Source organism: Megalobrama amblycephala, linkage group LG9 (genome assembly GCF_018812025.1).
Source record: "Megalobrama amblycephala isolate DHTTF-2021 linkage group LG9, ASM1881202v1, whole genome shotgun sequence".
In the NCBI taxonomy this organism is placed as follows: Eukaryota; Metazoa; Chordata; class Actinopteri; order Cypriniformes; family Xenocyprididae; genus Megalobrama; species Megalobrama amblycephala.
The window spans coordinates 36220785-36235557 of NC_063052.1; the positions used below are offsets into that span (position 1 = coordinate 36220785).

Consider the following 14773-nt stretch of genomic DNA (forward strand, 5'->3'; position numbering starts at 1 on the left):
ATCAAGGTATCATAATGTAACATTACTTAAAATTCCATGTTTTGACAGCATAACTCAAACAAGTATGTTTAATGAAGTTTTTTGGCAATATAAGTGAACAGGGCCTAAAATGAACACTCGCCAAGCACCAAATGTTGGTGAGTATATGAAATGGTGCCAATCACCAGTTGGCCAGTAACATTTTCATGAATTCTAAAGATGCAAAATTGTGAGAACATGAATGTGAATGACGCTTGGGACAGTTGACGGGGCAGTGTTGCATCGTCACGAAAGTTTAAGCCTTGCCAGTTTAAATATTCAAGCTCAAGAAGATGCGTAAAGGAACTCAATTCATTACTCGAGCGCTGAGTGCGAATACTGAATTAAGCTCTCTTTCACGTCTTCTTGCACTTGAACAGATATATTCAAACAAAATTATGTCAAAATGCCTGTATTGGAAATTATCCTTGTAAGCATAGTCAGTTATGTCTTAAATGAATGTTAAAGAAAACGTAAAAGAAAACACATGTGTAACACATGTGATCCATGCGTTACCTCTTAAAGTGACAGCAGCCTAATATACCTGCTGCTGTCTGTGTTTGTAACGTTTGTAAGAACAATCACTCATTGCTCTTGACTGAATAACTTTTGAAATTTTAATAAGGATTAATATATGTTTCATGGCTGGTAAAAAACATTTATGGCCGGTAAATTTTGTTAAGTCAACGGCCATTTGCAGGTGTGGCAAAAAGTTAGTTTTATACGGAGCCCTGGACATGACATGCAGAAAAAAAATAGTAGCGCATGATTTATTAATTCGTTCCCTCGATTTACTAAAACGTGCGCAAAATTTACTATTTCGTTCCCTTGATTTATAAATCATGCGAATTATTTAGTAAATCGAGGGAACGAATTAGTAAATTGTGCGCACAATTTAATTTTTTTTCTTGCATGTCATCAAAGACTGTAGAATAACACAAGACGTGTCACTCATATTGTTTTGAATTGGAGAAAGTGTAACGCGCAATATGGCGGAATAAGTCCCGCCTTCTAAATAAGAGCCAATCGCCGACTGGTAAAGTCATCGCGTCACTTCAGCGGCCGTTAGAATCACCGGTTTCTATAGAAACAGTCAGACGCGCACCTCCGAAGAGACGCGCATTTAGGTCTGCGCATGCGCATTAGCTTGATCCAGCCTGAAAAATACAGTTTTTTTGTCATGATTCGAGCGTTTAGAAACTAAATTTATGAGCCGGTTGTTGTTAGATTTCATTGGTGATTTCAAATATGAAATTGAATCGTAAGGTTGGCGAACAGTTTTGGAGAATTTGATGTTTCCCCATTCAAAGAGATTGCTTGATGCCCAGGATGCCCGAGAGGCGTTTCAAAGATGGCCGCCGAGTGAAATGACTTGTCTTAAAGGGACTTTGATGTCATGTGCGGGGCTCCGTAGTTTTAAGACCTGTAAGTGACACATTAAAACATTAGTTTTATCTTGTAAAACATACTCCCAATAATCTTCATTTTATTTACTTTGAAAAATCATATTAAAGGATTAGTTCTTCAGAATTCAAATTTCATGATAATTTATGTCTTTCTTCAGTTGAAAAGAAATGAAGGTTTTTGAGGAAAACATTCCAGGATTTTTCTCCATATTGTGGACTTCAACAGGGGCCAACGGGATGAAGGTCCGAATGTCAGTTTCAGTGCAGCTTCAACGGTCTCTACACGATCCCAGACGAGGAATAAGAGTCTTATCTAGTGAAATGGTCAGTCATTTTCTAAAAATGACCACAAATGCTTGTCTTGCACTGCTCTGCGATGCACCATGCATTACGTAATCACATTGGAAAGGTCACGCATGACATAGGTGGAAGTTCCGATCCAGTGTCTACAAAGCGAACGTGCAAAGACTGAGTAAACGGCCTTTACAAAAAAAAGAAAGAAAAAAAAGGTAAAACAACAATGTTGTATGATTTTGAAGTTGGAGGAGAAAATGAAATGGGGTTTTTCTTCTGCCTACGTCATCCGTGACCTTTCCGACGTGATTACATAATGCGTGGCACATCGCAGAGCAGTGCATTTTTTTTTTTTTTTTTTTAGAAAATGTCCGATCCTTTCTCTAGATAATACCCTTATTCCTTGTCTGGGATCATGTAGAGCTCTTTGAAGCTGCACTAAAACTGACATTTGGACCTTCAACCCGTTGAACCTCAGTGAAGTCCACTATATGGAGAAAATATATATATTTTTTTACAATGTATGTCAAGTGCTCTCTAGCTGTGAGCTCAAAGAGAACCTCTTGTGCTGTTCAGGACAAATTATATGAAAGAAAAATCACGTTAGATGTCAGTAATATCTCCTAGACAGTGATAACATTAAATGAAGAGCTTCTCAGATGTTTCTCCTGAGAAAAAAAGATTGCAGTTATGTCTTGTCTAGTGTCTGCAATCGAAAAATCTCAGTATGAACACTTCCTATCAAATTCTTCCAAGATCATACTAATTTTATTCATTTTTATCTTTAATATTATATCTCTACACTTTTACAGTATGTCAACTATGATCTCATGTCTTTGGAAAAAACGTCTAAGACAGGATTGTTTCCTAATTGAGAAGTCTTGCACGCTATGAAAGAGCAATTGGGTTTATGTGCTGGATTATTCTCAGATGGGTTGACAGACGCTCGTCTCTGCCTTCAACAGGGCGTTTCAGAAGCGGCAGTGGTGATGAGACATCTCATGTGGAATTCTCCACAATTCTCTGATGGAAAAACTGCACTTAATGACTTAGTCCTCATGCTGCTAAGTGGATGTGTGTGTGTGAGCGCCTCTGGATGCAATGAAATCTTAACGAGAAAGACAAGGCTTGTTTGATGTCTCCATCTTGCAGTGCACTCATCCAGAGCGACAGATTTATCTGCAAGCCATGCAAGAGAGGTGTGTGTGTGTGTGTGAGCGCTCTAATCTGAGAGTAATCCATTTCTGACACATAATGACACACAGACTCACTGCACTCTGGATCAGTGTGCACTAGTGAATCATGATGCTTTCTATACATCCTTTCCTGTGTTTTCTGTTCACTTTTCCTCTCTTCATCGTACCTTCTGTATATCATTTCTCCTCTGTCTTATTCTTCAGCCCGTCTCCTTCATGCATTTGTAAATCCTCTCCCTCATTCTCTCTCTCTCTCTCTAGAATGTTGCTTCTCAGTGCGGGTGAATAAAAGTGTTTGTGCGATGCAGAACTAAACTGTGCACATTTTCTTCAGGAAATGTTAAATTGAAGTGTTTGCATAATTCATTACCATGATCATAGCATGCTATGAGTGGTTGTCAGGGTGTTGCTAGGGGGGCTAGAGGGTTTCTAGGGAGTTTCTCTGTTGTTGTTTTTTGTTTTTGTTTTTTTGAGTGTTCTGGGAAGTTACTAGGTTGTTGCTAGCTTGTTGCTGATGTGTTGTGGGTGGTTGCTAGGGTGTTGCATGAGTTTTTTTGGAGGGTGTATTCTGGCAAGGCAAGTTTATTATGTTGCACATTTCATACACAGTAGTTTGTCAGTGCTTTACGTAGACAGGATAAAGAGAAAAAAATAAAATGCACAGATATCTTTTCAAGAATGCGAAATAAAAAATATGTTTAAAAATATATAGTTCAGTAAAGAGCAGCACAGTGCTCAGTCAAGGACAGTAGTTTTCTATGCATGGATGTCCAGGGTGGTTGCTAGGGTGTCCTAGGTGGTTGCTAAGGTGTCGTAGGTGTTGTAAGTGGATGCTAGGGTGTCCTGTGTGGTTGCTAGGGTGTTTGTGTTCTAATTGGTTGCTGGGGTGTTCGTGTTCTAATTGGTTGCTAGGGTGTTCTAGGTGTTGTAAGTGGTTGCTAGGGTGTTCTGTGTGTTCTAATTGGTTGCTGGGGTGATCATGTTCTAATTGGTTGCTAGGGTGTTCTATATGTTCTAACTGGTTGCTGGGGTGATCTAGGTGTTGTAAGTGGTTGCTAGGGTGTTCTGTGTGTTCTAATTGGTTGCTGGGGTGATCATGTTCTAATTGGTTGCTAGGGTGTTCTATATGTTCTAACTGGTTGCTGGGGTGGTCTGGGTGGTTGCTGGGGTGATCATGTTCTATATTGGTTGCAAGGGTGTTCTATGTGTTCTAATTGGTTGCTAGGGGGTTCTATGCGTTCTTATTGGTTGCTGGGGTGTCCTGTGTGGTTGCTGGGGTGTTTGTGTTCTAATTGTTTGCTGGGATGTCCTGGGTGGTTTCTGGGGTTTTGTGTTCTAATTGGTTGCTAGGGTGTTCTAATTGGTTGCTGGGGTGGTCTGAGTGGTTGCTGGGGTGATCATGTTCTAATTGGTTGCAAGGGTGTTCTATGTGTTCTTATTGGTTGTTGGGGTGTCCTGGGTGGTTGCTGGGGTGTTTGTTATCTAATTGGTTGCTGGGGTGTCCTGGGTGTTTGCTGGGGTGTTGGTGTTCAAAATGATTGCTGGGGCGGTCTGGGTAGTTGCTAAGGTGGTCTGGGTGTTCTAAGTGGTTGCTGGGGTGTTCTAGTTGGTTGCTAGGGTGGTCTGGGTGTTCCAGGTGGTTCCTTGGGTGTTGCTGTGTGTTTTCCTGGGTAGGTCATTGCAAGGTGATTGCATAAAAAGTCTTTAGTAAATTAACAGCACACCTCTCTACATTTTTTGAAAAATCATTTGTGTCTGGAGCACAAATGGTATGGGACGAGTTATGCACAAAAGATTAATACTTAAGGATAAGGGTTTGTTTAAATGACACTGAGAAGATGGGATCATTTTGTGATTTATGAGCCATAAATGATGAGAAAGGTGATTTCATTGAAAGATTTTAGGTATGCGTGAAGGACAAGAATGTATTTGTTCGGTCCCTTTTTTATCTAAAAATCCTTTTCCACCTCATGCTTTTGCTTATCTCCGTGGCCTGTCTGCTCCATTTCCTATCCGACCCAAACAGGGTTCAGCTCCCAGATCTCCAACAGCAGCCCACAGCAAATCAATACAGTAAATCTGATACACACGCTGTCTTTAGAGCCCAGTCAAAACAAAGCCAACAAGCGTACGCATGGCCCCTGGAGAGACCCGTCTGCAGAGAGACAAGCGCTTGCTGATAGCAGTCTGTCTGTGGACACCTGCAGGTCAGCTCGCGTCACGGCCGATACCATCATCACAGGCATTCTCCGGAGTTTCAAACAATATTCAGCCGACTGAACAGATGAATCAATTTCTATTTTTCAGAGTTCTTTGAAGTCAAACATGATAGTAGAATGGTAATGTTGGTTTTGTATCTTCCTGATTTGATCGGTCTGGTTTGAGTGTTTGCGAAACCTGTTTGGAAAGATTAATTTGTGGTTGAACGAGTAAAGAAATTTCTTTACTCAGAAGACTCATATTCGATGTGTCCTTATTGTATGGCTTTAATTTTTTTAATGATAGATCTAAATCAATTTGACAAATTAATCTTAAAGGTGCCATAGAACGTGTTTTCAAAAGATGTAATATAAGTCTAAGGTCTCCCCTGAATGTGTCTGTGAAGTTTCAGCTCAAAATACCATAGAATCCCATAGATTTTTTTTTATTAAGTTTTTTAACTGCCTATTTTGGGGCATCATTAAATATGTACCGATTCAGGCTGCGGCCCCTTTAAATGCTCACGCTCCCCGCCCCCCGGAGCTCGTGCTCGCCTTTAACAGCATAAACAAAGTTCACACAGCTAATATAACCCTCAAAATGGATCTTTACAAAGTGTTCGTCATGCAGCATGTCTAATCGCGTAAGTACAGTGTTTATTTGGATGTTTACATTTGATTCTGAATGAGTTTGATAGTGCTCCGTGGCTAAAGCTAACATTACACACTGTTGGAGAGATTTATAAAGAATGAAGTTGTGTTTATGAAATATACAGACTGCAAGTGTTTAAAAATTGAAAATAACGACAGTCTTGTCTCCGTGAATACAGTAAGAAACGATGGTAACTTTAACCACATTTAACAGTACATTAGCAACATGCTAATGAAACATTTAGAAAGACCAATTACAAATTAGATTTATATAAGAAGGAGGAAACAATGGTGTTTCAGACTCACTGTATGTCATTCCCATGTACTGAACTCTTGTTATTCAACTATGCCAAGGTAAATTCAATTTTTAATTCTAGGGCACCTTTAAGTTTCTCATATTGTGACCACATTATCCAACATGTTTATTGCATATTGCGTTTTTCTCCATAAAGGTTTTTTTTTTGGAAATTTGCCAAATTTGCCTCTATTTGGGTGTGAGCAAAAACATGCCGTTTTTGTGTGTGTCCCTTTAAATGTAAATGAGCTGCTGCTCCCGGTCCCCTTTCCAGAAGAGGGCGGAGCTTTAACAGCTCAACAACAACAAAGCTGGAGAATCTCACGCAGCCAAAATGAGGATTGTCAGTAACGGTGTTCAGCCTTACATTGTTCAAACCGGAGTCGACACTGATGGAGAGACTCAGGAAGAAGTTACAACTTTTAGAATGAAACTGGACGTTTCTGAATGGTTAGTGGATAAATTTATGTAGTTGCTGTGGAGTTGATTCAGCTCATCCACTAGCATGTGCCGTCATGTTCATCTTTTGTGCAAATCCTGCATTGAATTGACCCTCGTTTGTGAAGCAGTCCGGTGTGAAATGACGTCAACAACACTCTACTACAACAACTCTTCCTCTTCTCTAAAGCAGCCCAACATGGCCTCACCCCCTTTGTTGTGTTCTCGGGGGCGGAGTTTATGTAAATTTTAGGCTTAGTGATGTCACTAACTCAGGAAGAAGCTCGTTGTAGTCCCTACCAGCCATTTGTTGTAGTCCTTAAAAAGTGAATTCTGTAAAAGAAAATTTTAACTTTGAGCATCGTAACTTTGCAGATGTTGTTTATGCTCAAACAGAACGTTACACACTAACTGAAATTAAAAAGTGAAATCATAATCAACCACCCCTTTAAAGTTTCGCTTTATTGGTCAACAGATCTAAAATTGAACTAATCAGCAAACAGTGCAGACTTGAGTGACACAGATTGCACAATAGAAATAAAGAAATAATATGAATGTGACAACATACAGTTAACTTGAATAAGAATGCACACACATGTAGAAGAGAATAATGACCATGCAATCTGAATTATCTTTATGTATTCTTGTTATGCTCTTATATAATAGGACAATGGAGACACAAGATAAAAGATTGGCTTGTAAAAGAATAAGACACACAGAAGAACGAATGTGGGCCACTCCAGACAGATAAAACTCATTCTGATCAAAGTTCTGATCGTTATAATGAGGATCAAAGTCTTTGTTCCAGCTCTGTCCACTGATCCGACTCTTCCTCATTTTTAAGGATCTCTCGAAATGAAGGCCCGACACAGAAAGTTTGTTCAAATAAAACCTAACAAGCCCTCTTTCTAACAGAGCGTCACTTTACTAAAGCCCGCTCCATGCTGACATGATCACATGACTGCACAGCTTTAATATAAACTTATGTCATGCTGAGAGAGCATTATTAAGTAGAAGTGAAATGTCATTAAGTCCCTCATGTCATACACTGTGCCTGCAAAGTTTTCTTAGTCGTGAAGTTAAGCATCCACAAGCAAATAGTGCCATGCAATTACCCAGGGTCAGTGTTATTTTAGTATTATTTAATACTATTATAATTTGTATTAATATTTAGTGCTGTCAAATCGATTAATCACATCTAACATAAGTGTATATATATATATATAGATGAGATTATATATATATAGATGAGATTAATTGCGATTAAGCGATTTGACAGCACTATTAATATTTTGAATTAGCTTTAATTTTATATTTCAAAATTTAAATTTTTATTTTTTGTTTTTTTAATATTTATTTTTATATATTTTTTAATATTAGTAATTTTATTCATGTTTTTTTAATATTTATTTTTATATATTTTTTTAATATTAGTAAGTTCATTCATTTAGTCATTTTTATTTGATGTGATTAATCGCGATTAAGTGATCTGACAGTGCTATTAATATTTTGAATTAGCTTTAATTTTATATTTTTAATTTCATTTTTTTATTATTTATTATTTTATTATTTTAATATTTTGAATTAGCTTTAATTTTATATTTTTAATTTCAATTTTTTTATTATTTATTAAAAAAATTGTATTATTTATTTTAATTTTTTACATTTTTAATTTGAGTCATTTTATGTGCTTTTGTCATTTTTATTTGTTTTTTATTATTTCTATTTAGCCTTAATTTATGTTTATTTCCATTTTAATTTTAGTAATTTGTATTATTTATAACATATTATTTATAATCTTTTTATTTATAATCTATTTATAAATTATTTATAATTTTAAGTTAGTTGCCAAGGGAAAATTTCTAATTTTTAATTTTGTTTTTCATCTAATATTTTATTTTATTTATTTAATTATTTTTTGTTATTTAATTTATTTTATTTTATTTCAATTAACGAAAATGGTTTAGGGACATGTTACCATGTTTTTTGGATGTCAATTATGCCAATAGCATGTTTTTTTTGCATATGAAATATTGTATTGCAGTATTCTTTCAAGTACCATGGAGTAAACACAATGGTATATGCATGAGGAAAACATTTAGTACCATAGTATATCAAAATACCCAAAAGTTTGACCCCATTCACCTTTCAATGCACAGCCAAAGGTTACCACACAATTTGTATGATGTATCATTGTTCAGTGTCAAAACCAAATATGGAGAAAGATGCATCAAGTTGTATGACACAACATCAAAGGCACATCACGACATCCAGAAACAGGGCAGAATGTCACTTTTGAGATGTGATTAACTTGTAAAATCGCATCTCTGTGACTCTATCTGCAGCGCTTTTCATGTGAAGGTCACGTCAGCGCATGATGCCCTGATGTTTGAAAGTCCGTCTGCAGGAGATTCAGAACATTTCATCTGTGTTTGAAGGTTGTGAACATGTGGTGAAAGGTTCATAATGTTCATGTGTGGTTGTGTTGAGTTTAACCTATTTGTTTTTGTATTGAGACTTCTTGTTTCTCTCTTTCTGATTGTGCAGCAGTCACCTGACACCATCCCGGGACCCAGCACCGGCGTCACACCCAAACCCAAGGTAAGAAACCGCAACCTAAAGCTGACAGGTGAGGAGCTGGTACAGTTTTACAGGATCCACCCTGAATATTATTGAATCATATCCCATATGAAAGAAAAAATGTTTCTCCTAAGACAGCAATGAGATTAAATAGAATGCAAAAGGAGACTTTTGCTTAAATCTTGAGTTTCAGAAGATATGTCTCAGATTGAAGTCAGGGATCTCAATATGAACTCAAATATTTTGTATACTATTATAGTGCTTATTATTATTTTAATTAGCTTTTATTTTCAGCTTTTATTTCGCTTTTGCTAGTTTTTTTGTATATAGCTTCAATTTATTTTCCGTCTCTCTCTCACACATGATGGTGGTGGTGTGAGTTCTGTGATGTTAATCTGTGGATCTTCTCATGTGATTCTTCTCGTCTCATTAGTATCTCTGAAGCTTTTTAATCCGCGTTTGAGCTCTGCTAAATGCTCGAGCTGACGTCTAATCGCCCGTGTGCAGCGCTGATGGGGCTTGTGTGTGAAAGAACATACATCAGATACGGGATCAAACACAGGAACCAGACAATGCCACGATCCCCGGAAGCCCCTTTAAAGGCTCTTCTGCTTTATAGATCGTCACATAACAATGAAAAAGTTATGAATATAGATGATTATCACTGACTAGAGATTATGATCTTTATCTGTTCTATTCTTTCAGTGACCCCAGAATTTATTAAAGCAACAGACCTTATGCACCAGAGAAACAAGCGTGCAACCATCTTTAGAATTTTGTGTTTGAACTTCTGTATATTTTTATGGCATCGCTGTTGAGAAGTAATTAACTGATGAAGTGGATTTACGTATTGTAGAGTTAATGAAAGTTACCATGAGCATTGTATGTTTGAAGTGGATGTCATAACAAATGTCAGAAGATTTTAAAATTCATAAATCCGTAAGATCTTACCTTCATGCAGTGGAAACACAAACCGGAAGACAGAATACAATGAGCACGGCTACAGAAAGTATTTAAGCCACGAGAGAATGAGCATTACCTTGTGACCTAACCAGCCACAGTTCAATCTGAAAGCAAAAATCCACTCAGAACTTTTGATGTTTTATGTAGAGTTTTGACCAATGAGATTCCACTGTGGGCGGGGCTGTCTTGTATGACATCAGGCGACTAGCCAGTATACTAGTTGTGTTACACTGTAAAGGTGTGGTCACACTGCACTTTTCGTTCCATTGACTTCCATTCAAACACATGCGAATGCATCAAACCGGAAACGCAAGCAAAAAAATTCCGCATTTTGCTGCGTTCCAAAGTTCAAGTTTGGTGAATTCGCATCACGTGAAGACGTGCAACCAGTAGAAGATCGATTTGTCACGGCATGAACTCTTGGCTGAATTAAAAGAATCATATTTTTGCAGGTTCTATATTTTTACATTTTGAATGTATTACTTTAAGTTATATGTTGAATTCATGTTTATAAAAAAGACGCTGTAGACAGTGATGTCATATCACGATCGTTACAGCATCCAAAGAAATTTCGCATGTGTTAAGTGACCGCGGCTTAATCCCGAATAAATTGGCAAAACTAAAATAAATTGAGGTAATCAGTTACATCAAAATTTTAAGTTAAGAAATTCAAAGTTTAAGTAAGCAGAACTGGCTCGTACATTATTTTTGTACTCATACATTTTGATTGCCCTTAACTTGAAATATTTAAGTAAGCTAATTCATACATTTAACTTAAACCATCATGTAAACTCAACTTAAATACTTTTAGTAATGTAAACTTGGCTAGCTTTAACTAGCTAATTCAGTAAATGCTAACTTGCTAATTGGTAACACAGTGTTTTGATAGCATTAGCATAGCATAGCAATTGTTACATGAATACAGCAATATAATATAACATTTAACATACCTGTTCTCAAACCAAGCACATCCCCCCCCCCCAAAAAAGCCTCAACATAACAGAAACTCTTCTAAATTAAAGGCTTAGTTCACCCAAAAATGAAAATTCTGTTATTTATTAGTCACCCTCATGTCGTTCCACACCCGGAAGACCTTTGTTCATCTTCACAGCACAAATTAAAATATTTTGATGTAATCTGAGAGTGTTTTTTATCCTCCATTGAAAGCAATGAAATTACCACATTCAATGTCCAGAAAAGTAGTAAAAACATGGGTAAAATAGTCAACATGACTAACGGGATATAAAGGGATAGTTCACCCAAAAATGAAAATTTGATGTATATCTGCTTACCCCCAGCGCATCCAAGATGTAGGTGACTTTGTTTCTTCAGTAGAACACAAATGATGATTTTTAACTCCAACCGTTGCCGTCTGTCAGTCTTATAATGCGAGTGAATGGTAACACAATTTATAAGAGTCAAAAAAATATGCATAGACAAATCCAAATTAAACCCTGTGGCTCGTGACGACACATTGATGTCCTAAGACACGAAATGATCGGATTGTGCGAGAAACCGAACAGTATTTATATCATTTTCTACCTCTAATACACCACTATGTCCAACTGCGATCAGCACTCGCTTAGTGAGGTCTGATCACGCTCTGACAACGGCAGTGATGTCTGGCGCTCATTGAAGTATAAGCGCGAGACATCACTTCCGTGAACTATTCCTTTAATGTTATGAAGTGACGAGAATACTTTTTGTGCGCAAAAACAAAATTTGGGGGTGAACTAACCCTTTAACATAACTTAATATTAAACACTACAAAAAACATGATATAACACTTAATTTTAGCATTTACTCTCCCTTTTGAATGTCATGGCAAAGCATGCTGGGAAATAGAAATCCCAGCCCAGTTTCAGTTAAATTTAAGTTTGTGTAAATTAAAAGAAATAAGTTCATAAAACTCAAAACAATTAAATAATTCATATTACTTAAAATGTGTCAGTTTTGTGAACTCAAAAGACAATGAATGTTCTAAATACTCATAAATGTTAATTTGATTGAACTAATTTGTTTAATTTACATTTACCCTACTCAAAATAATTAATTATTTTGCACATTATGAGATAATAATGAGAGTTTGTTGCTTTATCCCTCCTGGTTTTACAGTGATTTTACCTCATTAATGGGTGTACTTAAGCATATTGAAAGCCAGGTCCCTATAATTGAGATACTTTGTTCAAATGAATGTAAAGCACAGCCTTATTGCTTTAATATAGTTCAAGAAATGTTCAATAAATGGTTAGATTTATTAAATGTAATACTTTTTTCATCCAATTAGAATTTAGAATCTTCATTGCAGCTCAAAGCAGTGAGTGTTTTTGGTGTCAGTTACTCTGTGGGTCAAATGTCACGGCCAGGGGTCATGACCTCTGACCTCATACGGGACATCTGTGTGCTGAAGGTGTCACTATGGATTATTAAACGTGATCAATAATGCTGAAGGTGCTTCTGAGTGGATCAGAGAGGCCAGTGTTGTATTGATTAAAGTGAGTCGAGAGAGAGAGACAGATGGAACGAGAGGTTTAGGAGGAAGCGTTATGATATCCGTGAATAGATATGCAAACTGTGGTTGTCAGCAGAAATTCTCACACATACACACAGCAGGTGATGTCACTGTGTAGATGTAGGTCAAATGTGGCTGAGGTTGTCTTGCACTGTATATTCTACTTCTGTATTTTTAATAATCAAGCTAAACACACACACACAGTTTGTTTTTCAATCATGACTTTACAGCTGATTTCAATTGCTTTTATACTGATCTACTGGTATTTTCTATCCCTTAACCTTAAGCATAACCATTTTTACATTTTATTATTTAGTTATTAAAATGTTATATTTAGTATCACTGTAAAAAGTGGCAACCTGCTATTGTTTACTTAAAGAGCTATTTCTGCCTAATTTTTTTTAATAAAAATTAATTTTGATCCTATAAATTAATATATTTAGGTTGATCCATTGATGTTAAATAATATTTGTGACTTGAATATAACTAGTCAATTTAGATGTTACTGATATGTTTATTGAGCTGTTTTCCTCACAAAGACTGTTGACTGCTGATTTCTGTTTTTTTGCTATCCCCATGTGCACATTTACGGTTAATCACCGAAAAGTACACGTTTATATAACAAAACACATTAACATTAATAAAAACATCCCACAGGACAAACATATTGCTCAATTATTGCTCTTTCACAGGCTTACGTTTTCAATTATGATTCATTTAAGCACCTTTCCACATTGAATTTCGCAGCACATATAAAAATAGACATAAAATAGTCAAATGTTATAGTATAGAGCTATAAAATTATTGTGGATTGCAGCTTAGATCATTTGTGAGAATGTAGAAACATCTGAAAAAGCAGGAGACTTGAGCAAAAGCCTGTTTAAGAGCTGTCTAGGAGAAACAGCTGAGATGTTTAAGAGATTATATTTATGCATTTTTCTTTCCTTTGGATGTCATTATATTTATGAAATTTATGTTACACTGCATCAACTCTTAATTCTAATGTGAAATGTCTCTGTGTGACAGACGTGTTCACAGAGTTTTCCCTGCGCTGGACGAGCTCTGAGAAATGCGTTTCTGTCTCATGGACCGTATCCAGCAAAAGACAAGATCCACCTCGCTCGGATCATCAGGTGACATGCATTTTGTAGCCACTTTATTCAAAGTTTTATTCAAGATTTACATTTTATCAGTATACACGCTACTGTTCCAGAAATTGTATTCAGCAGTGACACATTAAATTGATCAAAAGTGAAAATAAAGACATTTATAATGTAAAAAAGTAAATAAATTTTAAAAAACTTTCTGTTCATCAAAGAATCCTGAAAAAAGGGTTTCCACTAAAATCTGAAGCTGTTTTCAACATTGATAATGATCAATGATAATGTTTATTGAGCAGCAAATCAGCATATTAGAATGATTTCTGAAGGATCATGTGACACTGAAGACTGGAGTAACGATGCTGAAAATTCAGCTTTGATCACAGGAATAAATTACAACTTAATATACAGTACAGTCCAAAAGTTTGGAACCACTAAGATTTTTAATGTTTTTAAAAGAAGTTTCGTCTGCTCACCAAGGCTACATTTATTTAATTAAAAATACAGTAAAAAACAGTAATATTGTGAAGTATTATTACAATTTAAAATAACTGTTTTCTATTTGAATATATTTGACAAAGTAATTTATTCCTGTGATGGCAAAGCTGAATTTTCAGCATCGTTACTCCAGTCTTCAGTGTCACATGATCCTTCAGAAATCATTCTAATATGCTGATCTGCTGCTCAAGAAACATTTAATGTGTACAATTGTACAAAATATTTGTGTACAATATTTTTTTTCAGGATTATTTGATGAATAAGTTCAAAAGAACAGTGTTTATCTGAAATCTAATCTTTTGTAACATTATAAATGTCTTTACTGCCACTTTTGATTGATTTAATGCATCCTTGCTGAATAAAAGTATTCATTTCTTTAATTTCTTTTCAAAAAAATAAAAATAAAAATTCTTACTGAGCCCAAACTTTTGAACGGTAGTGTATAATGCTACAGAAGCTTTGTATTTCAGATAAATGCTGTTCTTTTGAACTTTCTATTCATCAAGGAATCCTGAAAAAAAAAGTACACAACTGTTTTCAACATTGAAAATAATCATAAATGTTTCTTGAGCAGCAGATCAGCATATTAGAATGATTTCTGAAGGATCATGTGACACTGAAGAC

At 36.0% G+C, this 14773-nt stretch overlaps 1 protein-coding gene across 1 annotated transcript in view; it reads left to right on the plus strand.

Annotated features, from left to right (window-relative positions):
* Positions 1-14773, plus strand: part of rapgef5a (Rap guanine nucleotide exchange factor (GEF) 5a) — a 70987-nt gene that overhangs the window by 2254 nt on the left and 53960 nt on the right. Inside the window, exons 2-3 of the mRNA XM_048203520.1 lie at positions 9044-9097; positions 13578-13684. Coding sequence (XP_048059477.1) covers positions 9044-9097; positions 13578-13684 — 161 coding nt within the window. The remainder of the gene's footprint in view (positions 1-9043; positions 9098-13577; positions 13685-14773) is intronic.